This window comes from Otolemur garnettii, unplaced genomic scaffold (assembly GCF_000181295.1).
Source record: "Otolemur garnettii isolate 467f Iridium unplaced genomic scaffold, OtoGar3 scaffold00189, whole genome shotgun sequence".
Classification (NCBI taxonomy): Eukaryota; Metazoa; Chordata; class Mammalia; order Primates; family Galagidae; genus Otolemur; species Otolemur garnettii.
This window is the reverse complement of record NW_003852584.1, coordinates 2,630,120-2,656,308: the sequence shown is the minus strand read 5'-3', so window position 1 is coordinate 2,656,308 and position 26,189 is coordinate 2,630,120. Positions and strand designations below refer to the sequence as shown.

Below are 26,189 nucleotides of genomic sequence, written 5' to 3'. Positions count from 1 at the left end.
CCAAGTGCATTTATTTTAAAAATGAAATTTTACATCACTATTATCAGTGGAACAGTGATATTCCAGTATCCAAAATCAGTATCATTTGCCATAAATGAAAAAACAAAACAAAACAAAACAAAACAAAAAGTATGTGAAACAAGACAAGAGGAAAGCTGTGTTATTTAAACTTTGGCTGGACACCACTGCAGGCCCAAAGTTCTTAGCCTGAGGTTGGCTCTCTTGTTTAAAAGGGAGATTGGCAGGTGTTAGAGGAACAGGAAGGTATTCCAACACCCTGAGTCACCAGGAATGAAGAAGGAACAGCTTCTCATTTCATGAGTCGGTGATATTGCTGCTGCTACATTCCTGTAACCCGTCAGTGTCATTTCACCTGCCAGGCTCCAGCTCCCACAACCTCACAACAAGCACTTTCTATAGCAGTGTCCCTACCCCACATATTCTACCCTCCAAAGGCATATTTGTGAATTTCTCCCCACATTAAGAGTTCCCTCCCTAAAATTCAACTTGGTAATTGGGAATAGGTCAGGGGTCGTTTGGGTGGACATCCCCAGGGCCCTGGCTTTCAGAAGAATCAGCCCAGAAAAGCAGCCAGGCACTCTGTGGTCACCCACTGCTTCAGTCCCAGAAGTCACAGCCCTGTTACTGCAGTGCTCAATGTGACCAGGGGACACCCCAGAACATACAGATACTCTATATGCTCCCGTAAGGACAAGCCTCTGGGCAAGTTACAAGGTTTGGGCTGTGACCTTGGGGATGGACGGCTAGGATCATATGTAGAACACAGCTGTTGACAAAGCTCCAAGCCAGTGTTTGCGCAGGGAGCCATGTGGACGTGGCCTTACGGAGTGGATTCCTGTGACCACATGGGAAATAACTGCTTTGCAGCACACATGAAGATGGGGGCCTGGAATTTTCCAGAAATATCTCTGGCCAAGGACAATCAGGCTGAGCTCAATTTATAACAGTTAAATTTTTAAAGGGAGCATTTCAAATCCTCCAGTCAGAGCAAATGGTTGAGAAATGGTTTCTGTTTGTTTATCTTCATGTGTCAACTTTTTTTCATTTTCTTAGAAAAAGGCCATGTAAGGTAGTTACCAACCAGAAAACAAATCAGGAAAATGGCAATAGTATCAGACTAGGGTTTGGTCTATTTCCTTTGGGTGCTAGTTTATTTGCAAAGCAGCTGCTGATCAAATTATGTCTATTAATAAAAAGCCATGAGGTTGCAAAATCTCTCTGATCAGCAGTGTGAGGCTGTTACTTATAATTCAGAACTTCCCTGAAGGAATTCTGAAAGGGAAAAGGCTTTCCTCCCCCCCCCCACATCCTTTTTCTTTCCATTAATAATAGTAATATTTATAGTTACCTTTTATTGAATGGTTACTGTGCCCAGAGCACTGTTCAAAGAGCTACACAGAGATCAACCCATTAATACTCACAGTAACATTTCCAAGTAGGAATTCTCACCTGCTACATCACAGATGAGAAATCAGCTGCCAATAGCCAACAAAAGGAGCCTTCATACAATGACATGACAATGAATTACATTTGATCCACCACACGAAATGCCTCATTAAAGGAAAATGCTTGCACAGTAGCTAAAAAATAGAAGCAAAGCAAGTCTGCCTTTAAAAGAAGGAAATTCTGACACACACTTCAATATGGTTGAACCTTAAAGGACGTTATGCTAAGTGAAATGAACCAGCCACAAAAGAACAGATACTGTAGGATCCTTCCTGTGTGATGTACCTAGAGTAGTCAAAGTCACAGAGACAGAAAGTAGAATCGTGGTAGTCACAGGTGGTGGGGAGGGACGATGGGAGTGGGTGTGAATGGGGACAGAGTTTGGGGAAGATGGAAAAGTTGTGGAGAGGGCGGGTGGTGGCGGCGGCACGATGATGTGAATGTGCTCAGGACCACTGAACTGCACACTTACACACGGGCAAAATGATAACCTTACGTAGAAAAAACGGGATTTTGCACAAAAAAAGAAAGAAAAAGAGAAAGAAACAAACACCATTAAAAGCATTCACTACATCATACATACATCTCTTTTTTTAAAAAAAATTCAGGACAAGGCCAGTCACTGTGGCTCACGCCTGTAATCCTGGCACTCAGGGAGGCAGAGGAGAGTGAATTGCTTGGGCTCTGGACTTCAAAACCAGCCTGAGCAAGAGCGAGACCCCATCTCTACTAAAAATAGAAAACTTAGCCAGGTGTTGTGGCAAATGCCAATAGTCCCAGCTACATAGGAGGTTGAGGCAGGAGGATCACTTAAGCTCAAGAGTTTGAGGTTGCTGTGAGCTACTGTGATGCCACAGCATTCTCCCAAGGGGGACAAAGTGAGACTCTCAAAAAAAAAAGGAAAAAACAAACACGTCAGTACAAACCTCAATGCTGTGGGTTCCTTTCATTCACAACACAGATCTAAGGAGTGCCAGGCAGTATACTAAGTGGTGGGGCTACAAGGTTGAATCAGGAGCAATGCTCTGAGACACATCAATTAACTGACCAGTAAAATCGTAGCCTCTAGCCCAGACACAGTGCTGCTGCATGCCAGGCCCTGGTTCAGCTAGCATACCTGCATGAACTCAAATGATCCTCATGGCCTCCATTCTTGCCCCATTCTACAAACAAGGAGGTTGAGGCACACAGAGGTTAGGAAAGTTGTCTAAGGTTATGGAGGATTCACATTCATGCAGGCAGGCTCAGAGTCTGACAAACACAGTCTAGGATGCAGTGGCCACCCAGGGGTATCGAGCACAAACAAACTGCAGGGGTTGAAGGAAGCAACTTTTGAGCTAAGTCCAGAGCAAAGTCAGCAAAACTACAACTTATGGGCCAAATTTGACTTCCTGCCTAGTTTTGCAAATAAAGTTTTATTGGAACACAGCCATGCTCATTGTTGTACATACTGTCCATGCTGCTTTTTCAATGCCTGGGCAGAAACCATATGGCCTGCAAAGTGGAAAACATTTGTCATTCAGCCCTTTGCAGCAGAAGTTTGCCAACCCTATTGTAAGGGTTAACAGGAAAACATTTGGTGAGGTGCTTGTGCCAACTCAGCCTTCTCCAGGCATCTGTCCGTCCCTCTGCCCTCTCCCAACTGATGCCCCTGCCTCAGGGCTGGCAGCCTTCCCTTCTCCACAGATAGAGCTTCCAACAGCTCTCCCTGCTCTCACTCTTAACCTCTGCCACCTTTCCATCACCAGAGGAAAAAGACTGACCTGAGGCTCAGACTGGGTCCCAATGCCTTCCTTTTCAAACCCATTTGGAGGCTCCCCACTGTCTCAGAAGGGCAGTTGGACCTTCATAAGGCCTCCAGGACCCGTGTGATCCACCCTGCCCTTCCTCCAGCCTCATCTTGTCCCATCCTGTGCTCTTGCCGCCCTCTCTCCGGAGTGCTCTTCCACCATCCTTTGGCTGCCCTACTCCCCCTCCCACCCCCTGCACCCTGGGCCAGCATTGGCTCCCCTGGGAATCTCAGGTTCACCCCCTTGCTTCTCCTTCATAACACTACAGTGATGTCATAGAAACCTATTTAATATGTTTTGGGGAAAACAGGCCAAAGGGTGGCAGGCATGGGTGGACTGAACCTGCCCCTATAATTTCCATCAAACCTGCTTACAGCCCCCAACCCTCTCCAAATATAAACACAACAAAAGGGGGACTGTTTCACAAACACGGATGCAAGGTCGATCCCCTGCAATCCCCTGCAATCTCATCTCCACCCAGACTGCCATCCATAAGTCCTTCCTGGGTATAAATTTTGTAGGCACTGCTGTCCCCCAAGCAGAATGGCAGTTCCTAGAGGATGGGGACCATCTTCGTGCAGCTCCTCTGTTTACTCCTGGTGCCTAGCACGGAGTCTAGTGCCCATGAGTTTTACATATTTACATTCATGTTGAGCAGGAGGTGGGGGGGGTGTGAAACAGTGGGGACATTCACATGGGAGAGTAGCCCAGAGGGCATGCTGGTGTGGGAGTAGTCCTAGGTGACAGAATTGGGCAGTCCTCTCAACTCCTCAAATTCTAAAAGCACCCCAGCCCTCAGCAGGACATCTTCATACTTTTGAGGGCTTTGAAAGTCAGAGACCCTGCTGTGGGTGGAGATGTGCAGGGGTAATGGTCTCTGGGGGCTCCTTTATCTATAATTGTCATGCTCCGCCACATGGGCCTCGGATACAGAATGAGGTGCCCTGGGAGCACTGCAGCCTCTTGAGTGCTGTGGTGACCACCATACCAAGCTCCAAGCTCCATCTTCAGTAAGCAAGGGAGGACTGACCCCAGGCACAGGTCTCCCCTTGGAAAAAGCTCACAGCCCCCCCTTCTGGAGTGGACAAGATCATAGACCCTGGGAGGGATGGGACCATTTTGGCACCAGGCCCACCAGAGGAGGGTGAGGGTTTAGCAGAGGAGACACAGGCCCTCAGACGCATCCGCTCACCTTTGCTAGCTGCGTCTGCAGCTTGTTCTTCATGTCCATCACCTCCGCGATGCGGGCGTTGAAGGCCAGATTGGTGTCGGTGAACTGCTTCCACATCTGATCCGACAAGGTCTCCAGGAGGTGCTCTGCCTCCTCGCGCAGCCGGATGGAGTTGGCCCGCATGTTCTGAGAGTGTCTGATGTTGTCGTTACTGAACTTGGCCCAGGTCTCAGGCACCGAGATCCTGCAAAGCACAAGGGCAAATTTAATGCAGGTGAGGAGTGGGGGGAAGGGTGGCCAGTCCGGAGACCTCTGAACCCAGGGTTGCTCGGCCTCGGCAGTCTAGTGTCCAGGCTGGGAAAATGTCTGTTGTGGGGGGAGGAGGCTTCCCTGCGCATGATAGGATGCTTAGCAGCGTCCCTGGCCTCTACCCAGGGGATGTCAGAGGCACCTCTCACCCAGTTGTGACAACCAAAAATGTCTCCAGGCATTGGCCAATGTCCCTTGGGGGAGGGGCGCGGTCACTGTTAGGAACCACACAATCCTCATTTCACAGGCTAGGCAAGGGCAGTCTAGGGAAAGCGGCTGGTTTCCAAAGGGCACTCGGGGAGTTGGCAGAAGAGGAGGGTCCCAACCTCACAGAGAGCTCTTTCCCTCACCCTCTCCCCTGTCACCCAAAACACAGACAGGCCCACTGGGCACAGTGGCGGCTCAGTGTCCCTCCAACTCGGCGCCGAGCACGTGGCCGTGCTACTTTTGCTGACTTCCTCATTCAACAATTTGAACACCCGCCACATGCCAAGCATTGTTCTAGGCCTTTGAGATAGAGCCCTGAACAAGAACGGCAGCATCCCTGTTCTCTCAGTGATTAATTTCCAGAGGAGGGAGATTGACAACAAACAAAGGAGATATTTACACATTGCCTGTGTGCTGGGAAGGAATTTAGAAGCAGGATGAAAGCCAGACAAACGGAGTGGAGCTGTGATGTGGGGGTCAGTGTGGTGAAAGGGAACAGATGGACTATTTGATGAATGTTGAGTCAATCAGGGATTAGAACATGCAGGAAAATGCCTCCACTCCAGCTGTGAAAGGCAAGAAGAAAAGGAACAAGAGCCCTGGGAGGGAGGCGCCATGGGGAACCACAGTACCTGGGAGCCAGGGACGGAATAAACTCCCCACCTGGCTCCCCGCCCACCCTGTCTTCTGCCCAAGCCCCTTCTGGCTGAACCAGTCAGGAAAGCCCAGGGCAGGGAGCCCAGGAGAGGCCGTCCACAGAGGACAGCTTCCTCTGCAGCACACACAGCAGGGCTGCTGGAGAATGGATCTGGGGGATAGGTGGAGATGGATACAGGCCACATCAGCAGGGCAGGCAGGGAAGGCTGCTCTGGATCTAGACTACACAAAGTGCTTCCTGGCAGCGCATGCAAATCCCTAAAACAAGCAACTGAAGGATCAGATGGTATTTTCGCCTGTGGGAAGCCTTTAAGGAAGGGAAGGTCTTTCTTTAAACTGGCTTCAGATTCTGGCTAAACCAGACTAGGTAACTTCTCAAGGTCTTTTTTATTTTGTTTTGTTTTTTCGTTCTAGAAGTCTCCGGTTCTTAAATAAGGCAGATTTTTATTCTTAGGCCAAAGGAAAAGAGGAATTCTGTTTTCTGACAGTTCAAAGCATACTTAAGTTGTATGGTGAATAGAAATTTTTAAAACCATATATAAACATGTGACTGTTTTGCCTGGGTTTTGGAGGAATTAAAATCAGCTACAACAAACAGGTCTCAGGCTTCTGGAGAAGGGAGAGGACATTGTGTCTGGTTCAGAGCTTCCATCCAGCCAAGACTTGAGGCTCAGAGAGGTGAAGCTTCTTGTCCAGGGTTGCACAACTACTCAACATCCCTGGATACCATGGAAGGAGGAGAGGCCGAGGACAGCAGGTAGAAACATACAGATTTACTTTGAGCGTCTGTGTTGGTGCTGAATGGGGCACTGTCAATGTCAAGAACAGCAACCTCTAAGCCCTTGCCCTCCCCTGGGAGCAGACAGCTTAGCTCCCTAGAGAAAATAACCAGCTAAATCACATTGTCCCTGGGGGTAATTTGCCAAAGACAGTCTGTCAACTCAGTGGGCAGTATGTCTCAGCAGGGAGGATGTGCTTTCTGGAGCCTATGTCCTTTAAAGACAGAGGGGACAGCAGGTTTCTCTGGGGAGGCAGGAAGCCACCACTGCTAAAACACACAGGGCCAATATCCAATGTAGGTGCAGATCACATCTCTAACATTTGCTGTGTGAGCTTGAGCCAGATCCTTCACCTCTCTGAGCTTTAGGTTCCTCATGGTAAAATGGGAATGATATACCCACCCCTAAGGTTGCTGAGTGACTAAATGTAAAGCTTTTGTCATCGGACACATAGTAAGCACTTGATGAATGTTTATTATTCACGAGACACTGTGATGCTCTCGGCACACGTCCAGCACATAGTAAGCATCAGGTAAAAGGCATCTACTGTCTTCATCATCATCATGAGAACTACATACAGAAGGCACAAGAACAGAAGTACCACTGCAATTGAGACAGTCACCAAACGTCCTTCTTAACCTGCCCAGACACGGCCCTGCCTTAAGAAAACCCTAAATACAAGCCCTGAGCTAGCACATCACATCTGGGGAGCAATTAGTCACCACAAACAGTGGCTCCTCTTCCCAGATGGAGTCATAGATAGGGATTTTAAATAGCGGGCCCCACCTGGGCATGGAAATCAGAATCTTTGCCACGCTGCCTGGCGGCCAAGGTTTTGGGGAGGCATCAGTCTGGGAAGAGAGACCCTCTGGGCCCTGTGCAGATAAGGAGGGTCAAGTCCCCAAAGTGCTGCTCACCTTGCCAGGCCCAAGGGAGAGTCCACCCTTTCAGGGACAGGAAGACGGTCTCCAGGAGTTGTCATTGCTGGAAAGCCCAACGGGTCATCTCAACACTTCCATATTTGCTAAGATCCAGAAAGTAACCCAGGCTTGGGCCACGCAGACTGCCCAGGGCGCCTTCCTTCTCTTTGCCTTCCCTTCTCTCCTTGCTCCTCTCTCTCTTTTTCGTCCTCTTTTCATTCCTTCTTCCATTCCATAACTATTTATTGCATATCTCTATGTGCCAAGCATAGTTTGATATGCAAGAGATTTAAAAGGAGAGGGAGGCGGAACCAAGATAAACAGACTCCAGACTGCCAGTTGGGAAAACACGTCTTAGTTCTGCATGAAACTCCGCAATGCTGTGACATACCCATAAAAATGCAGGGTGTACAGAAGGCGCCCACCTGTAGCCGCCACAATGACGAGATGAGGCCAGGCAGCAAGCACTCAGTAAATGTTGGCTGTTATCATTCCACAGGGGGTTCTGTGCTTAAGTTCACACACCCGCGTTCTTTCACTCACAGCAGCCCTGGGAAGTGGTACTGTTAGTACCATGGGGGACCACAGGACCTGGGAGTGAGGGATTGCTGTTTCCCAATTGGGGAAAAACTGTACTGTTTTTTTTTTTTTTTCCAGTGGGAGAGGTGCAGAAACAAGGCCTAAAGAGGTGAAACCACTTGCTAAGTGTTAGCACAGAGGCTAGGATTTGAAGCCAGGCTTTCTGGCACCAGAAATAACTCTCTTAAACCAGTGCCAGTGCCAGTGGGCATCAGCTGAACCTCCCAGGTGAGCTGGTCACTTGTTTTGGAATTTGTTTGATGAAATTGCTGAGCGCTGATGGCCACGCAGCCCTCCCTAAGCCGATCACACCTTCTCTCCTGACACCTGGATCTTGAGCAAAGTGCGGCAAGGACAGAAAGATGGAGGCGCTCAGGCAGCGCGGCTGGTTAGCTCCCGTCAGACAACGCAGCTGGTCGGCCCCCACACCCTCACCTGCTCCGACTGTCAGAACCTTCCCCTCCAGTCTTCCCCTTGAGTTTGTGTTTCCTTGCGGCCTTCCACTAAATTCCATTTTCTCTTCAGTTACAGTTGGAGACTGTACGTGCTTCCAACAGAGGATCCTCACTCAACCACACCGCCCCTCACTTGGCTCGTGGCACAACACCTCTTTATTGCTCCCTGGTAGGAGCAGAAGCCCTCACCCTGGTTGGACACGGCCAGGGCTGGGGACAGAGAGCCTGATACTCACGTGCCGTCGACTTTCTCCATACCGTGGAAGTAGCTGATGCAATCGGATGTGTTCCTCAGGTTAAAGCACTTCTCATCGATAAAGTGGGCTGAGCTTTTGTCCTCAACGTCCCTTTCCAGGGCATGCTGGGCATCTCGGTTGTCCCTGCGGAGAGGAAGGGTTCATCCCTGGATTGTGCACAGCCAGAGTCCCCCCCACCCCCAGGCTGGTGCTCTGTCCACACCCAGGGCCTTCTTAGGTCTCTTTCCACCTGATATCCTCACCATGTACCCAGAGCCCCCCCTTCTCCCCCACCTCCCTCCAATCCAAACAGCCATGTTGTCCTTTAGAACAGGGATGGGCAAGTGTTTACAGTAAATGGCCAAATAGTAAATATTTTAGGCTTTGTGGGTCATATGGTTTCTGTTGCAACTACTTAATTATGCACAAAAGCAGTCAGGGATAGCATATAAATAAGTGTGTGTGGCTTCATTTCAATAAAACTTTATTCACAAAACCACAGCAGGTCAGATTTGTCCCTTCAGGGGCAGTTCGCTGACCTGGATTTAGAAGATATCAATTCATATTTTGGACAAAGCCTGTATCAAGTCAAATCACTTCGAAGGTCATTGTGTCTGACCCTGTGCTGGGCACAGAGGAACAAGACAAGGAGACCCAGCACTGTCTTCAGGTTGTTCACAGATCAGTGTAAACAAATACAGAAAAAGAAATCTAGACCAGAGTGGGAGGGCAGCAGTGCAGGTGTGAAAGACTACCAAGTAATGAAGAGAAGGAAACTACTGAGTCAGGTGACAGCGTGGTCGGGGGGCTTCCCTGGAGGGGAAGTGTCTGAACTGGACACTTTTCACAACAGGAGTGGACATCATAGACAAAGGTGCATGGGGGGATGAGGATTCCAAACTGAGGATACCCAGGTGTTCAGGAACAGGTAAGTAGCTCATTAAGGCAGGCAGGTCAGGGACTACGCTGGGTCAGGGACTGGATGGAGTCAGGGACTGGGCAGGTCAGGAATTGGGAGGAGTCAGGGACTGAGCAGAGTCAGTGACTAGGCTGGGTCAGGGCCTGGGTGGAGTCAGGGACTGGCAGGGGTCAGGGATTGGGAGGAGTCAGAGCCTTTACTGAGGAAAGGAGTGGACAGTGGGGCCCCACTGGGGCTTCAGCCTGGAGGGCTGCATGGTGGGCGACCAGGCAGCTTGGAGCTAAAGGCCACTGTTCACCAAACTCCAGACATCTGAGAACCACTGTCATGCTCCTGCCAAACATCAAACTCTACTATTATATCATTTACTTATTTTGCTCTTTTGCAATCACTTTAAAAATACAAATAAGTGCATTTTAAAAGGAAAATTTGCATCCTTATTTTTAAAGGGAAACCAATAACCCTTTCCATTAGTAGAAAAATCACCTCTGACATAAAAATGCTATGTAGACACTAACTAAATCCAGCTGTGATCTATTGCCTCCAGAAAGTTCTAGGCTGAAACCTTTCTCTGTTTCCCTGGTAATTGAATAAAAAGGAGATTAGTCAGTGTTAGAGACACCTAGGCATGGAATGGAGTGTTGAGAAGAATTGTAAGAAAGTGGAGGGGGGAATTACCTCCTGAGTGAAATTGTGTCCGACACCACCTGAGGGGAGTGGTCTCCTGCTGGTCTCTCTCCCTCCTTCTCCGCAGGTCAGTCTATCTGCCTCTCTCCCCTTCCCTCCCTTCCCCCACTTCCTGCATCTTTTTCTCTGTCTCTCTAATCTTTGTTCCGGCTGTCTCTGGGCCTCTGTGTCTCTCCCTCTCTCTCCTTCATCTGTCTCTATCATTTTGTGTCTCTCTCTCTTTCTCCCTCCCTGCCCCCATGGATACTGTTTACTGGTGAGGGGTGTCAAGCAGGCTGGGGACAAGGATATTAAATCCCAACAGGACGTGCAGTCATGTCAGACAGGAGGAATCATGCGGGGTCCCCAGGACCTTCCAAATCATCAGAGCCAGAGAGAAGATCTGCACAATGAACAGGAATGTGGGGCAGCACTGAAGGTGTGCCTGGGGGGCTCAGGATCCAGGGGCCAGCTGCCTGGCCCTTGCTAATGCGGTCTGGAGGAGGGAGCAGTGCTGTCTCCTTAGTCCACAACCGAGGAGCAGGAAAAGCCCAAACCTGGCTCCTCCTCAGTCAGGAAGAGACTTTTCTGCTTGACTGGGTGCCTGGTGATGTGAGGACACCACCCACCCAGATTTGGGCCTCAGGCCTCAGAGGAAACCACGCAGCAGGGTGGCCACCTGAGCAGGTCAGCGAGCTTCCTGGAGTGGGTGAGGACACAGCAAGTTCCGCTCAGCTGATGAGACTCTGGCTGGCCCTTGGTTAATTAAGATAATCGTGATACCACCAGCAGCATGTGCTGTGTCCCCAGGAGAGGACAAATGTCCTATGACACATGGGCCAGTGCCCAGGGACAGACAACCGCTGTCCAGTCCTTGCAAAGGGCAATGCCACCCTCACCAGCTCTCTTCCGGTCCCCCCAACACTCTGCTGAAGTTCTCTCTCTCTTGCTTTTTTCTCTCTCGTCTCTATCCCAGCATCTCCCTCTCTCTTCCCCCCTTTCTCTGTGCCTCTGTCCATCCTTTTGTTTTCTCTGTCTCTGTCTCATCTCGTGAGTTCCCTGTCTGGCATATTGGACGCTCTGTCTCTGTCTCCCTCCCCCATCTCTGTCTCTGTTTCTCTCTTTCTGTCTGTCTGTCTCTCTTGATATCAGTGCTGATTCTGTTTCTCTCTGAGTCTCTCAGTCTCTGGGACTGTCTCCGTCTGCCTCAGTCTCCCGGTTCTCCCACCCCTTGTGTCGTCCTCTGGGACCGCACAGGCAGCCTCCTTGCCCTGGTCTGAGGATCCTGCGCCCCGTTCAAGTCTGGAATCTGCTCACTCTGCCACCTCAAACTGCCCCAAGCATCAGCCTCCCCACTCTGCCCAATGCCATTTTGCTACATCCCTATGTCAGTCACAAATGGAAAACCACTCTCTCGCCATAAACGGGAGAACACCAAAGTCAGTGGAAGAAAGTACAGAATAGAGAGGCCAGGAATAAATCCACACATTTACAGCCAATTGCTTTTCAATAAAGACGCCAAGAACACACAATGAGGAAAGGACGACTTCTTCAACAAATGGTGGTGGGACAACTAGAAACCCACACACAGAAGAAAGAACTTGGAGGCTCATCTAACTCCATATACAAAAACCAACTCAGTAGAGATTAGGGAAGCCGTAAGTGTGAAGCCTGGAACTATAAACCACTAGGAGGAAACACAGTAGAGAACCTCAGGACATTGGTCTGGGCAGTGACTGGTCTGGGCAGTGATTTTTGGACATGACTCCAACTGCACAGGCAACGGAAGCAAAAATAGACAAATGGAATTATATCAAAGTAAAAAGGGTCTGTACAGCAAGAGAAACAGTCAACAGAATGAAGAGACAGCCTTAGAAATGGGACAGAATCCACGCAAACCACTGATACGGGGTTAACATCCAAACTATATAAGAAACTCAAACACCTGAATAGAAAGAAAACAAATGACCCAGTTAAAAAATGGGCACAGTTATGTTAGCAATAGTCAAGATATGGAATCAACCTTAATGTCCAAAAACAGATGAATGGACAAAAAAAGGTTTTACACACACATATATATATGTACATATATATATATATATTTATGATTTGCAACAACCTGGAGTACATTATGTTAAGTGAAATAAACCAGGCACAGAAATAGAAATATTTAATAATCTCATTTACATGTAGAATCTAAAATAATTGAACTCATAAAACCAGAGTGTGCAATTGTGGTTAGCAGAGTCTGGGAGAGAGGCCTGGGGAGATGCTAGTCAAAGTATACAAAATTTCATTTACAGAGGAATATGTTCAAGTACAACATTGTGACTCTAGTCAGTAACAATATATTATAGGGCGGCTCCTGTGGCTCAAAGGAGTAGGGCACTGGCCCCATATGCTGGAGGTGGTGGGTTCAAACCCAGCCCTGGCCAAAAAACTGCAAAAAAAAAAAAAATCACTAAGAAAGATTGTTAGGGAAAAAAAAAAAGATTGTTAGCATTTTCACCACACACACAAAAAAAATGGTATGGATATGAGATAATGTGCATATGTTAATTAGTTTGATTTAGCCATTCCACAATGTACACATATTTCAAAATACCAGGTTGCACATGATAAATACAGTATACAAGGGCCGTGATATGAAATGTAACATGAAAAATAGTATTCACAATGCTGAATACTTTCCAGGCACCCCTCAGATACTACTTTCATTTGCCACTTAAAAATGAATAATTAAATTAAAAAAATAAGCTCAAGTGGGCCGGGCGCGGTGGCTCGTGCCTATAACCTTAGCATTCTGGGAGGCCGAGGTGGGTGGATTGCCTGAGCTTACCCGTTTGAGACCAGCCTAAGCAAGAATGAGACCTTATCTCTAAAAATATCTGGGCATTGTAGTGGGCTCCTGTAGTCCCAACTACTTGGGAGACTGAGGCAAGAGAATCACTTGAGCCCAGGAATTTGAGGTTGCTGTGAGTGATAACATTACAGCACTCTACCCAGGGCAACAGCTTGAGACTCTGTCTCAACAACAAAAAAATAAGCTCAAGAAAAATACAATAAAAGAAGGCATGCTGTTTGGACAGCAGTGGCCTTTGTTAAAATTTGCCTGTTCAATTATAAGTATTTAAGGGTTAAGTCAATTATTATTATTATTGTTATTATTTTTTTTGAGACAGAGTCTCACTGTGTCACCCTCAGTAGAGTGCCATGGTGTCACATACAACCTCAAACTCTTGGGCTTAAGTGATTCTCCTGCCTCAGCCTCCCGAGTAGCTGGGATTACAGGTGCCTGCCACAACACCCTGTTATTTTTTTGTTGCAGTTGTCAATTGTTGTTTAGCTGGCCCAAGCTGGGTTCCAACCCGCCACCCTTGGTACATGTGGCTGGCGCTGAGCCTAAATTACTGCATCTTTAAACTGTAGGTAGCAATAGTCCGGGTGTGGGTGGCTTGGTGAGGAATGGGGACAGAGGCGCTCGTGATTGCTTTTGTCCTTTTAGCTGTCACCTCTGCCCCTTCCGTACCTGCATCAGGTCTGCACACTTCCAGCTGCCATGTCTCCCTGGGTCTCCCCTAGCTTCTCTGCCCCAGCCAAGCCCTCTGCTGTCCAGGTAGCTTTTCTGCAGTGTCTTTCCCCTTTTTATTCTGGATGATTCTTTCTCATCCCCCACATCCATTTCTAACCCCCTCAGGGGAGTCCAAGGGTTCCTTGAAGGGGAGGTGACCACTATTTCTGGGACACAGCAAACCAGGGCGGGAGAGCACTCAAGGCTGATCTGGAAGCTGCCTGGCCACTTTGCACCCTCCCAGGCTGCCCCCATCCACCCCACCGTGGGAAGGGCAGCCCTGGCCAGGTTGTCAGCCCATCCTGTATTCTCTGCGTTGCTGTGTCAAGAGTCAGTGAAGAGGGGACCAGCAAGCGGCGTGCCCTGAAGGAGTTAAAGGTGACTATCTGGCTTCAGGGCAAGGTGGGGAAGTTGCCTCCCTGGAAGCTGGGTGCCAAGGGCTTAGCTATAGGCTTCAAGCCCTGTAAAATTCAAGCCTCCCTTTAATTATGAGAGGGGCCTCTTGGCTTGTCATGATACTGATTGCATAATCTAAGAACAAAAAGTTGATTTCTTTTGAAGGCTCCTGGCTCAAGGCGCCCACCAGCTCTCTTCCGGAGACATCCTAGCCCCGGGCTTTGATGCCTAAATGCACTTCCCAAAGTTCAGAACCTGTATGTTGACCGCTGAACCCACAAGCCAAGAGGGGTCCCATGGAGGAGAATTCTCTGTTGCCAGGGCCCTCATTACAAACAAGGGCAGCCAGTGCCACACTGGCTTGTGAGCGCCAACCTCAGTGACATCATCTCAGTCGCTTGCCATTATGGCAGCTTTTACACCACAGAAATGAGCAAATTTTACATCTCAGGATTTTTGTTTCTTTGTTTTTTCCTGGAGAGCTGGTTGTAAACGATTCACCTGCATAACCATTAACCGAAAGCACCATCCAGAGATAAGTGAGCCCACCCGGCTTGCCCACAGAACCCTGGGAGTCCCAAAGCAAACCCAAGGAGAAGGGAGAGAAAGACATCCTTACCGCATCTGGATATCAATTCTTTGAGCTAATTTTCTCATCTGTTCTTGGCAACATTTTAGCAAATCTACCTCCTGAAATGAAAAATGTCATAAAGAGCAGGGCCCCTGGGAAACTCACAGTCCTGTCTCCCAGGCCAGAGCCCTCGCCCCTCACCTCTCATGCCCACCCTCAACCCCACAAGGTGAAATGTCATGTTGGGGTTCCCACCTCAATCCACAAGACCCCAGGGCCAGAAACTAAGGGTCGATAGTGGAGGCCTCACACTTGGCCTTACTTTCTCTTCTTTTTATATGCCTCCAGTTTGAAAAAAGGAATTAGCACCTGCTGTGTGCCAGTGCTCACTTCTAGATTGTTTTTCATTATATTAAATAATGTCTTTGAAGTAGTACAGCATATAGCGTACAGCAGGTGCTTAATGAACACTAGCTTTTTAAATTATCATTGGAGTGGTAATATCTCTTGGTGTGGTAATATTCATCTCCCATTTTGGAGATGAAAAGACTGAGAGTCAAATGACTCCATCTCTCCCTGTTTTTAAACCACAACCCAGGCCCACACCCATGATTTCTGAGCTCTAACTTTCCACAAGATGACACATGGCTTCTACCCTCAACAGGCAACTCAGAAACCTTTCTAACAGGCTGGCCCACTTGCCTCCCTCAGGGCCTGGGCAGACCCTGGAGACCTCTTACCCCAGTGGTTCTCAACCTGTGGGTCACGACCCACAGGAACTGTATTAAAGGGCCGCGGCATTAGGAAGGTTGAGAACCACTGCCTTACCCGAATAAGGTTTTTCTCCACGTTGTCATGGACCAAATCAATCCCGATCCTTTTCTCTCGATGGTAAAGACACTCCAGGGCCACCTGTAGGGAACAGCAGGAAAGAGCGTATTCCCCTGCATGGAGACTCTGGGAGGGGATGGCCCTCATCTCCCTTTGCCACAATCTGTTCTCTCTGAAAATCCTGGGTTCTATATGGGACCCCGTTACTACATTAGGTGGGCTTCTGCCTCCCGTTGCCCCTCAGTGGAGCTATGGCTGATGCACTAGGATAGCGGCTCTGAACCTGTGGGTTGGTCGTGACCCACAGAAACTTTATTAAAGGGTCGAGGGGGAAGCAGCAGCAGGGTTGGGAGGGCAGAGGAGTTCGGGAATGAGGGTGTTTATTTCTGGGATCACCTTTCTGGTGGGTGCAGGGGTTGGGAGACCAGGAAGGATGTGGTCACCATTGTCCAGGGAGAAACTGCCTGGACTGAGGGGGAAGTCCAAGAGATAGACTTGAGACATCTTTGATCTCTGTGCCACCACGTGGCCACATGTGACCAGGCAAAGTGGGGCTTTCCAGATAGGTCAGGGAGTGAGGAAGGAGGTTAAGGGAGGCCAGACACAGTGGCTCACACCTGTAATCCTAGCACTCTGGGGGGCCGAAATAGGCAAATTGCTTCAGCTCACAAGTTTGAGACCAACCTGAGCAAGAGTGAGACCTGTTTCTAAAAATTAGCCTGGCATTGTGGTGGGTGCTTATAGTCCCAGCTACTCAGAAGGCTGAGGCAAGAGGATTGCTTGAGCCCAAGAGTTTGAGGTTGCTATGAGCTATGGCCACGCTACCATAGAAGGCACCCTACCAAAGGTGACAAAATGAAACTGTCTCAAATAAATAAATAAGAAAAAGAGAGAGTGCAAGGAAAAGGCAATAGATTTGGGACACTGCCATAGGTCTTTGAGAAGCAGCTTTGCCCACCCTCCTTCCAAGGGAAAATCGGAGGTGGGGGACAGAAAGAAACAGTGGGCCTCTCCTCCCCTACATGGGTTTGCAAATTCCTGACTGGTGGCAATGTGTACCAAGTCTCCCAGGGGTGTTGGAGGCTGACCTCTCCCACAGAAGTCTCAGCCACCAGACGGCACCTGTGGCTCAAGGAGTAGGGGACTGACCCCATATATAGGAGGTGGCATGTTCAAACCCAGCCCACTCAAAAACTGCAAAAAAAAAAAAGAAAAAAAGAAAGGAAGTCCAAGCAGCACCTGTGGCTCAAAGGAGTAGGGCACCGGCCCCATATGCTGGAGGTGGCAGGTTTAAACCCAGCCCTGACCAAAAACTGCAAAAAAAAAAAAATAAATAAATAAAAGAAGTCCCAGCCCCCAGACTTCAGCAAACACAGCTGAGGAGGCTTCCAGGCAGGAGGTCCCCACGCCAGGGAGTAGCAGCACCGTGTTCTGTGTGGCCAGCATGAGTCCCATAGAGGCTGCTGGTCCCTTACACCAGGTCCACTCAACCCCTTCCACAAGAAACATGTGAATTCTAGCAAATGGGCAAAAATAGGAACCCATGGTGGGCTTTCTGGAAAAACATATTCCCTGATAAAATGGGACAGACTCAACTAATGTGTTTGCTCTTTGCCCCACCCACACCTTCCTGCATGAGAAGAGGCTCCTTGCATGCAGGGAGGTACAATGTGAAATATGAAGCCTCCTTGTAAGCCTGAACCATGGGACAAAAGCCACATGCTACAGGTGGCAGAGCAGATGGAGAACAGCCTGGGTTCCTCCTGGCATCACATTGAGGCTACAGCAGCCTGATCTGCATCTCTCCAGAATTTTCATCATGGCTAAGCCACTGTCACTAATTATTTGTTATCTGCAGCCAAAAGCTGTCCTAACGGACCTGGGATGTGCCTGGAGACCGAGAGACCAAGGAAGTATCCGAAATATCCACATTCACATATTCATTTATTATTCAACAAATATTTATTGAATGCCTACTACATGCCTTTTCCAGTCCGAAGCTGGGAGTATAGTCAAAATGTTTGTTTAGACAATAGTCATCAGCACAGACATTGGTCAGTAAGACCCCCCACACAGACATATGGGTGCCCTGGAGCTGTCTTGATTACATCAGTGACAAAGTGGACAAAATCCTCTGCCCTGGTGGAGCCTGTATTCTAGTGGGGGAAAGAGCCCAACCAATCAATAATAGAGTATGTTAGAGGGGGAGTATTACAGAGAAAAACGAAGCAGTTATAGTAGTTCCTGAAACAAACACCTGGCATATGTCCAACTCACACTTAGTATGGAGGCTCTTACAGTAAGTCCCCAAATTACAAACAGCTAATTGACATAGGACTTGCACTTACAAATGGGGGCTATGATAGGTAATAGGTAAAAGTATCTGTTCCAACTTACATGCGGATTCAACTTCTGAACAAGCCTATAGATAGAGCCTATCTCATTTGTAACCCAGGACTGCCTGTGTTTTAAGTACAAGCTTAAGGTCCAGAGCGCACCGATGTGCGCACCCACATGCACACACACGAGTGTACACACAAGCTCATGCATACATAAGCATGCACGTAGTGTTTTGATGAAACTCCTGCAACTTTGATGTAACCCCAAGGACAAAAGAAAATTCAACCTGATTTGTGGGATTATCCTGAATTGTCTCCCTGAATTGTCTAAGATTATATTTTTACCTTAAAAATTGGTCATATAGGCTGGGCACGGTGGCTCAGGCCTATAATCCTAATACTCTGGGAGGCCAAAAAGAGAGGATTGCTTGAACTCAGGAGTTCAAGACCAACCTGAACAAGAGCGAGAATCCTTCCCCGTGTCTACTTAAAAAAAAAATAGAAAAATTAGCCAGGTGTCATGGCAGGCACGTGTAGTCCCAGTTAATCAGGAGTCTGAGGCAGGAGGATCACTTGGAGCTCAAGAGTTTGAGGTTGTTGTGAGCTATGATGATGCCATGGCACTCTACCCATGGCAACAGAGTGAGATTGTCTCAAAAAAAAAAAAAAAAGCAGACAAAGAACTGATCATATGATAGGATGCAACTCACACCAGTCCGCAAGGTGCCTGTCACCTTGACCTTCAGCCAGGAGAAATGGAGAGTGAGCACTGCACTCCCTGGCCATGGTGCTCACCTGCAGCGGGCAGTTCACCTCGTCAGCAGTGCACTCCAACCTCCTCTTCACCGTGTCCGTGCTGTGGTTCTCGGTCAGAAGCCTCTCCAGCTCATAACTCAGCTCCGACTTCCAGAAGCTGATGTCCGACAGCCTCTGGCTCAGGTTCCGGGAGGTGCCCTCCTGCATCTGACGCGTCAGCTGGTCCTTGTCCTGCATGAGCCGCATGGAGTCACCCGCCAGTTGGCCAGCCCACAGCCGGGAGGCCTCGGCCCCCCGCAGCTGCAGCTGGCTGGACTGCTCCCAGTCTTTGGGGCTGTAGCGACAGAAGAGCGCTGAGCGCAGCACCGGCAGGATGGTGGGTGGTCGCAGGGCACTGGGGCACTCTTCCGCACAAGTCTGGGCATCAGAGATCTTGTAGAAGAGGCTGGGCCTCCAGGAGTTGAGGTAGCGACAGCCGGGCAGGTAAAAAGGCTGGTAGCAGTCCTGAACCATGGGACCCTGCACAGCGGGGGGCAGAGTAGTCAAGCCACAGTTTTTCCTGGGGCCACAGTAACTGGCGGTCTGCGTGGTCCCAAGAAACTCCATCCTCCCCTATCAGCCCACTCTGGAAAACTCCACCCAACAGGGCAAAGGCATCACCAAGAAAGGGGAAAGGGCTTTTCTTAGGGACTAGCAGAACCTCTATGACTCAGCACTTGTGTCATAAAGCCTGGGCCCTTGTTGACTGACAAGCCAGCAGGGGGCATATTGTCCACATTAAAACAACAACAGCAACAACAAATGAATACAATCCACAGACTCAGGATGCAGGAAGTGGCACTTTCTCCTTCTGTGACAACTGAATTGCCTTGCTAGACCTGACTCGGTCCTATGGGAGAAAAATTAATGTAGTCTACTCAGTAGACTCAATTAGCTTAGGTAAGGTTAGGAGCTTTCTTTCTATCTTTGTCCTCAAGGTGGCTAAAATGGCCCATCAGTCATATCATGGAATACTACTCAGCAATACTACTCAAAACAGCACGAGGGAATCTCAAATGTATTAAGCTAAGTGGAAGCAGCTAGGCTCACAAGATGTCGTCCTGTGTGATTCTGTCCATAGGACATTCTGGAAAGACAAGGACAGATCAGTGGTTGCCAGGGGCTGGTGGTGGGACCAGGGTTTTCTACACAAGGGGCAGGAGAAAATTAGAGAAGAGGTGATAATCCTGTTCTGTACTCGACTGTGGTAGAGGTTACACAATTATACCTTTTTGTCAAAACCCATAGAACTTTCCACTAAAAAGTGAATTATACTATCCATAGATTATACTTTAATAAACCTGACTTTAAAAATTAAAGGGAGGCTGTCTGGGCACAGTGGCTCATGCCTGTAATCCCAGCACTATAGGAGGCTGAGGCAGGTGGATCACTTAAGCTCAGAAGTTCAAGACCAGCCTGAGCAAGAGCGAGACCCAGTCTCTACTAAAAATAGAAAAACTCGGCTCGGCGCCTGTGGCTCAAGTGGCTAAGGCGCCAGCCACATACACCTGAGCTGGCGGGTTTGAATCAAGCCTGGGCTCACCAAACAACAATGATGGCTGCAACCAAAAAATAGCCAGGTGTTGTGGCAGGCACCTGTAGTCCCAACTACTTGGGAGGCAGAGGCAGGAGACTCGCTGGAGCCCAGGAGTTGGAGGTTGCTGTGAGCTATGATGCCATAGCACTCTACCCAGGCGGACAGCTTGAGGCTCTGTCTCAAATAAATAAATAAATAAATAAAATAAAATAAAAATAGAAAAACTGGCCGGGTGCCGTGGCAGGTACCTGTAGTCCCAGCTACTCAGGAGGCTGAGGCAAGAGGATCTCTTGAGACCAGCAGTTGAAGTTTCTTTGAACTATGGTGCCATGGCATTCTACCCAGGACTACAGAGTGAGACTCTGTCTCGAAAAAAATAAAAAATAGAGGAAGGGATGTGGAGCCCCCTGAGACAGAGACCATGTCTACTTTGCTCACTGTTAAGTCCCTAGCATCCAGCACACGAATGAATGAATGGGTATCATTTCAGAAAAATCATTCAATTCTATATTCTATAATAGTATTTTTACTGTACCAAGAAATCCCTGCTCCCTTTGGCTGTGAGAGCGGCACAAAGTAGCAAGCTGTTAGACCAGATGGTTGCACAATGGGAAAGAGAAGAATCTAACTCTCAAACGGGCCTTGTCAGTAGAAAATGATGTTCAATGGCAATTTTCTCCCCAATTGCCTAAGACTAAGAGTGGGAATGAGAGGGAGAGGGTGAAGAGAAATAGTATCTCTTAAGCACCTTCTGTATACTTGGGCTTTACATATACTTTATTTTCACAGCCAACCTGTAAGAAATGGACACCCCCATTTTCCAGGGTGGGGTAAGACCGGCGAGTGCACCCTCGCCCCTCTCGGTGCCTGCAACACGCACCTTGCTTGATCCTTTAAGATGAGATACCACACACAGGAGGTGCTTGCACACAGAGGGCAACACAAAAATGGACCAGAAAGATTCAGGGTATTTTTTAAGCATTGAATGTTTATGGTAAAATAATTTTCTGTGCAATATCAAAAACTATAAAGTGAAATTTAGGGTTTCTCCTCAACCTTGGCTGCCTGTAGCTTCCCCAGATAGAACTACTACTATCAGATGTTCCTGGAAATATTCTATTCACACACAGCACACACATGTACAAGTATATAACACGAGTAATAAATAGTGTACATACCATTTTCTATATAACAGTGGCTCTTGGAGACCATACCATTTCATCTGTCTTTTCCTCTTTGGTAGCTGCCCACTACTCCATTATTCAGACAGTACTATTATTTATTTGGCTATTTTCCATGGCTGAGTATTTAAGTGGTTCCCTGGCCTTTGCCATTGTAAACATTGCTGCAATAAATACTCTTCCACGTGCGACCTTTTAAAGTCAGGTTTCTCGAGGTATGATTTTCACCCAGTGACTCTCACACTCCTCAGCACACAGTTACACACGGGCACGCCACCACCCGCAGCCAGGATTAGAACACGTCTCTCGCCCCAGGAAGCCTCTTTGAGTCCACTCCCAGCAACCAATGGGCCCTCCATCCCCCACAAATGCCCTGGGAAAGGACTCATAGGATGCGGCCCTTTGTGCCCCGCTGCTCTCCCTTAGCAGGATGGTAAATGTAATAAACATCCTTGCACGTGCATTCCTGGGTGGGTGTGAGCGTAACTTCAGAAGAGGTTTCAGGATCAACGAGCATAACTTCGGAAGAAGCTTCTGATCAAAAAGCCTGTGTAGTTTTTACTTGGGTATTATCTTGAAGGTCTCCCCTCCTGTGGGCCTTGGTTACGTGCTTTATCACCACATACTTTTTACCTGCAGATATGCTGTTCCCGGGCTGCTTTGAATGCTGATGCTGGCTCCTGATTCAGACACCGGGGATCCTGCCCAGGTGTGGTTCCTGCCTGTCTGATGTGGCTGGGAGCCCCATTGCTGCGGGTATGGGGGAGCTCAGGCATGAATACCAAAGGTGGGTACAAGGGACTCCCAAGCTCCCCACCTGGTGCCAGTTACAGGTTGCTGTGGACGGGGTGGCCAGGCGTCACAAAAGCATGAAGAAGGGCCTAAAAATGCCCTTTGATGACTTCCGGGGTGGACATCTCTCTGCAGGCTGGGAGTGTCCAGGGCCTCGCTTGCCCTGGCTCCAGGTCACTTGCTTGGATGATTTGGGGAGTGTGTGAGGACAAACTCTGCCCAAAGCCCTCTGTCCACAAAGTGAAACCAAGTCATCAGAGAAAATGAACTTGTCTGACTGGTGGGGCTCTGGTTTGATTTTCTCAAGTAAGGTTAAGGCCCCTGGAAGGAAAGAATTAATCTCAAATTCCTGATGTTTGACTTTGCATATAATAGAGCTACATTTTGACAAAACATTGTATGTACTTACATGCATGTGTGTTTTCGTGTGTGGGTATGTGTATAACCTATGTGCATTTTTTCCTGCTGTAAAGACAGACAAGAATCTATCTCAGGGGTCACATGGTGAGGCAGAGGGTAATCTGTATGGTGTAATATTGCTATTTAGAAAGTGAAAATTTTAGTTTTTACATGAAATGTTTTACTGAATTCAAACAATATATATATATATCTTTAAAACTGAAGTGTATTCTCCTTTTATTTGTTAATTGTATCAAAACTAAAAAACTAACCCAAAATGTAACTATTACTGAAAATGTTGTACAGAAGAGGAAGATATTCACTGAAATGACCTCTGGGTGTCAAACACACTGGTAAGCGGCTGCTTAGAGACCCTTGTCCATTGCTAAAAGATTGTTTCCAAGGCTCTTAGATCATGTTAATAGAAAACAAGTCTCTCTCTCTCTCTTTCTTTCTTTTTTTGAGACAGAGTTTCACTATGTTGCTCTCGGTAGAGTGCTGGGTCATCACAGCTCACAGCAACCTCAAACTCTTGGGCTCAAATGATTCTCCTGCCTCAGCCTCCCACGTAGAGGGGACTACAGGCATTGCCACCACGCCCAGCTATTTTGTTGTTGTTGTTGTCATTGTTGTTTAGTAGGCCCGGGCTGGGTTTGAACATGCCAGCCCTGGTCCCAGTGTATGTGGCCAGAGCCTTAGCTGTTGAGCTATAGGCCCCGAGCCGAAAACAAATTCAGTTTCTAAGAAGCCCAGTGGATAGCAGAATCCAACCTGCTGTGGACAGTGGAACAGGAAGATCGATGACAGGGGAAGGGGAGACCTCGCTTGTTCCCACAAGTAGGGTTCCTGATCCTCTGCCCCTACTTGGCTTCCTGCACTCTGGACACTCCAGGCCTGTTTTCCTGACATCTTCACCTGCAAACTGCACAGTCTGTTTGGAGATGGCTGCCTCAGCTCCCCAGCAGCACATCTGATGTGAAACCCACCTGTCTGCAGAAGGAAAGCCCTGAGATGTCTTAGGTGACGGCCAAGGTGGTGCTGTCCTGAAGAACTTTCTAGAGTCACGGGAGCACACTGCTCTGCTCAGTGGCATGTGGTAGCCACTGACCACGTGGGGCTCCTGAGCACTTGTGACATGGTTAGTCAACTGAGTCATGGAATTTTGAATTTTGGTTTATTTTAATTCATTGAAATTGCCACAAGTGGCCAGCACAGGGCCAGAATATTGACACGTGCATAACAACTGTGCAGACAGAGCGATGAGGTCGAGTAATGCCAGGGGAGGCGAGCGTCTCAACACACTGTCCCGTGGGTAAAAACGGGGAGGAGTGTGGCATTTGCTTGCAAAAGCACAGGTCATGCTGGAAGGGTCACAGTGCGGGAAGATCTGGCACAGGACAGGAGGGGACTTTCCAGGCGTGCTCTATGTACGTTTTGTATTTTTAACCATGAGAACATATTACTATAATAATTCCCAGCGTTGATCCATTTAAAGGAATTGCTAAGTGGCTGCAGGGAACAGGGGGAGGATTGCTGAGTGTTCGTGGGGTTTTCTCAACAATACTCAGCCTCCACTGAGCCCTCACTGTCGGTCAGGGGATGTGGCAGCGCTGTGTGTGTGTGTGAGTGTGAGAGGAGGGGTGTGATTGTGAGGGTGGCTGTGTGGGTGAGAGAATGTGAGTGTGGGGGTGAAGGTGTGTAAGTGAACATGTGAGTTTGTAAGAGAATGAGTGAGGGAATTTGAAGGTGTCAGTGTGAGAATGAGTAGATGTGAGCGTGTGGGTGTGTGAGAGTGTAGGTATGAGCTGCCCGTGTGCGTGTGAGGATGGAGGTGTGTGATGATGGGCTTACTCACGTGCCGTGTGCGAGATTGGGCCTGAGCATCTAGGAATGAAGAGACAAGTGAGACACAGCCCTCACCTTGGAGAGCCCACAGCCAGGGCCGGAGGCAGATAGGGAAGCAGTCAGTGAGAGCCGTGTAGTAAGATGACGACCATTTAGTTTGCTGGCATTTGACTCAAGGGAGACTGGTCTGTGTTTGAAGAAGCATTTCCTGGGAGCCAGGGATGGAAGGTGGGTGGTAACAGCTACAACAACAGCATCTCCAGGTTTTTGAACCCTGTCACACAGCACAGTGGCACTCAGCATCCTCTAACCAGCCATGAGCAGCCAGTTGGCCTTACTGGTCCCTATTCACCCAGACCAGACCCCCATGAGCACCACAAAAACTGTGATAAACCCAGGAAGAAAGGAGGGGAGAATCTGAGACAAGAGTCATAAGCTCAACTCCAGCCAGCAGCACTGGTGTGGCAGTCCTGGTGGCAGGCAGGGATCTTGTCACCTTTGTTCTTTTTGGTGTGAAATTTCAGAAGGAATCTTTTGGTGCGTAGAACACTGGCCCTAGCTGGTGTCCAGTGATCCAGTAATTTTTCTGGAAATCAACCCACAGACATATGTGCACATGTGTGCTAAAATGCACAGAGAAGTGTGCACAGTGCAGCATTGATTGTGGCAATGAAAAAAACTGAACTGGCTCAGCGCCTATGGCTCAAGTGGCTAAGGCACCAACCACGTACACCTAAGGTGGCGGGTTTGAATCTAGCCCAGGCCTGCCAAACAATGATGATGCCTACAACCAAAAAAAATAGCCAGGGGTTGTGGCGGGCACCTGTGGTCCCAGCTACTTGGGAGGGTGAGGCAGGGGGCTCACTTGAGCCCAGGAGTTGGAGGTTGCTGTGAGTTGTGATGTCATGGCACTGTACCCAGGGGGACAGCTTGAGACTCTGTCTCAAAAAAAAAGAAAGAAAAGAAAAGAAAAAAACAGAACTAACAAAATATCCCTGAGTATGGGACAGGTGAATAAAATTCAGAACACACATTCTACAGATAATACTCTGTAGTATAGACAGAGTAGTCAGAGTCAGGCGCAGCGGCTCACACCTCTAATCCTAGCACTCTGGGAGGCTGAGGCTATTGGATTGCTTGAGGCCAGGAATTTGAGACCACTCTGAGCAAGAGCAAGACCCCATTTCTACTAAAAATAGAAAACTTAGCCAGGTGTTATGGCGCACACCTGTAGTCCCAGCTACTTGGGAGACTGAGGCAGGAGGATCCCTTGAGCCCAGGAATTTGAGGTCACAGTGAGCTGTGATAAACCCACTGTACTTTAGCATGGGCAACAGAGAGAGATTCCATCTCAAAAAAAAAAAAAAAACAAACATAGGTCAGTCTTGTGCTGCTGATAAAAAAAGTTTTCCAAGATATGTTAAGTGATGAAACCAAGGTACAGAACAGTGAGTGTAGTGCGATACCACTTGCATAGATGTAGATGGAACTGTATACACACAAACACTTCTGGGAGATACACAGGAGATGGTGCCAGACTGACAAAGCTTGAGGCTGGCAGGTGTGGAGTGGATGGGTGGGGCACAGAGGGAGACGTTTACTCTTTAATCAAACTATTCCATATATAATATGTGTATAGGTAATATTCCTATATTGTTATGTTTACATAGACATACACATATAAACACACATGTGTGTGTTTGTATGAATGAAAACCGAAAGAACTTCCCCCTTCCAGCCAAGATTGAGTAATCAAAGATTCATTTCACCCTCCTAC

General features: G+C 48.3%; 1 protein-coding gene across 1 annotated transcript in view; it reads right to left on the bottom strand.

The window, feature by feature from the left end:
• The window catches only part of TEKT5 (tektin 5), a 43,965-nt gene extending 24,671 nt beyond the window's left edge, over window positions 1-19,294 (bottom strand). The window contains exons 1-5 of the mRNA XM_003800908.2: window positions 18,659-19,294; window positions 15,522-15,605; window positions 14,742-14,812; window positions 8,571-8,714; window positions 4,450-4,672 (exon numbers count right to left, since the gene is read on the bottom strand). Coding sequence (XP_003800956.1) covers window positions 4,450-4,672; window positions 8,571-8,714; window positions 14,742-14,812; window positions 15,522-15,605; window positions 18,659-19,225 — 1,089 coding nt within the window. The 5' untranslated portion in view covers window positions 19,226-19,294. The remainder of the gene's footprint in view (window positions 1-4,449; window positions 4,673-8,570; window positions 8,715-14,741; window positions 14,813-15,521; window positions 15,606-18,658) is intronic.
• Between the last annotated feature and the right edge of the window lie 6,895 nt (window positions 19,295-26,189).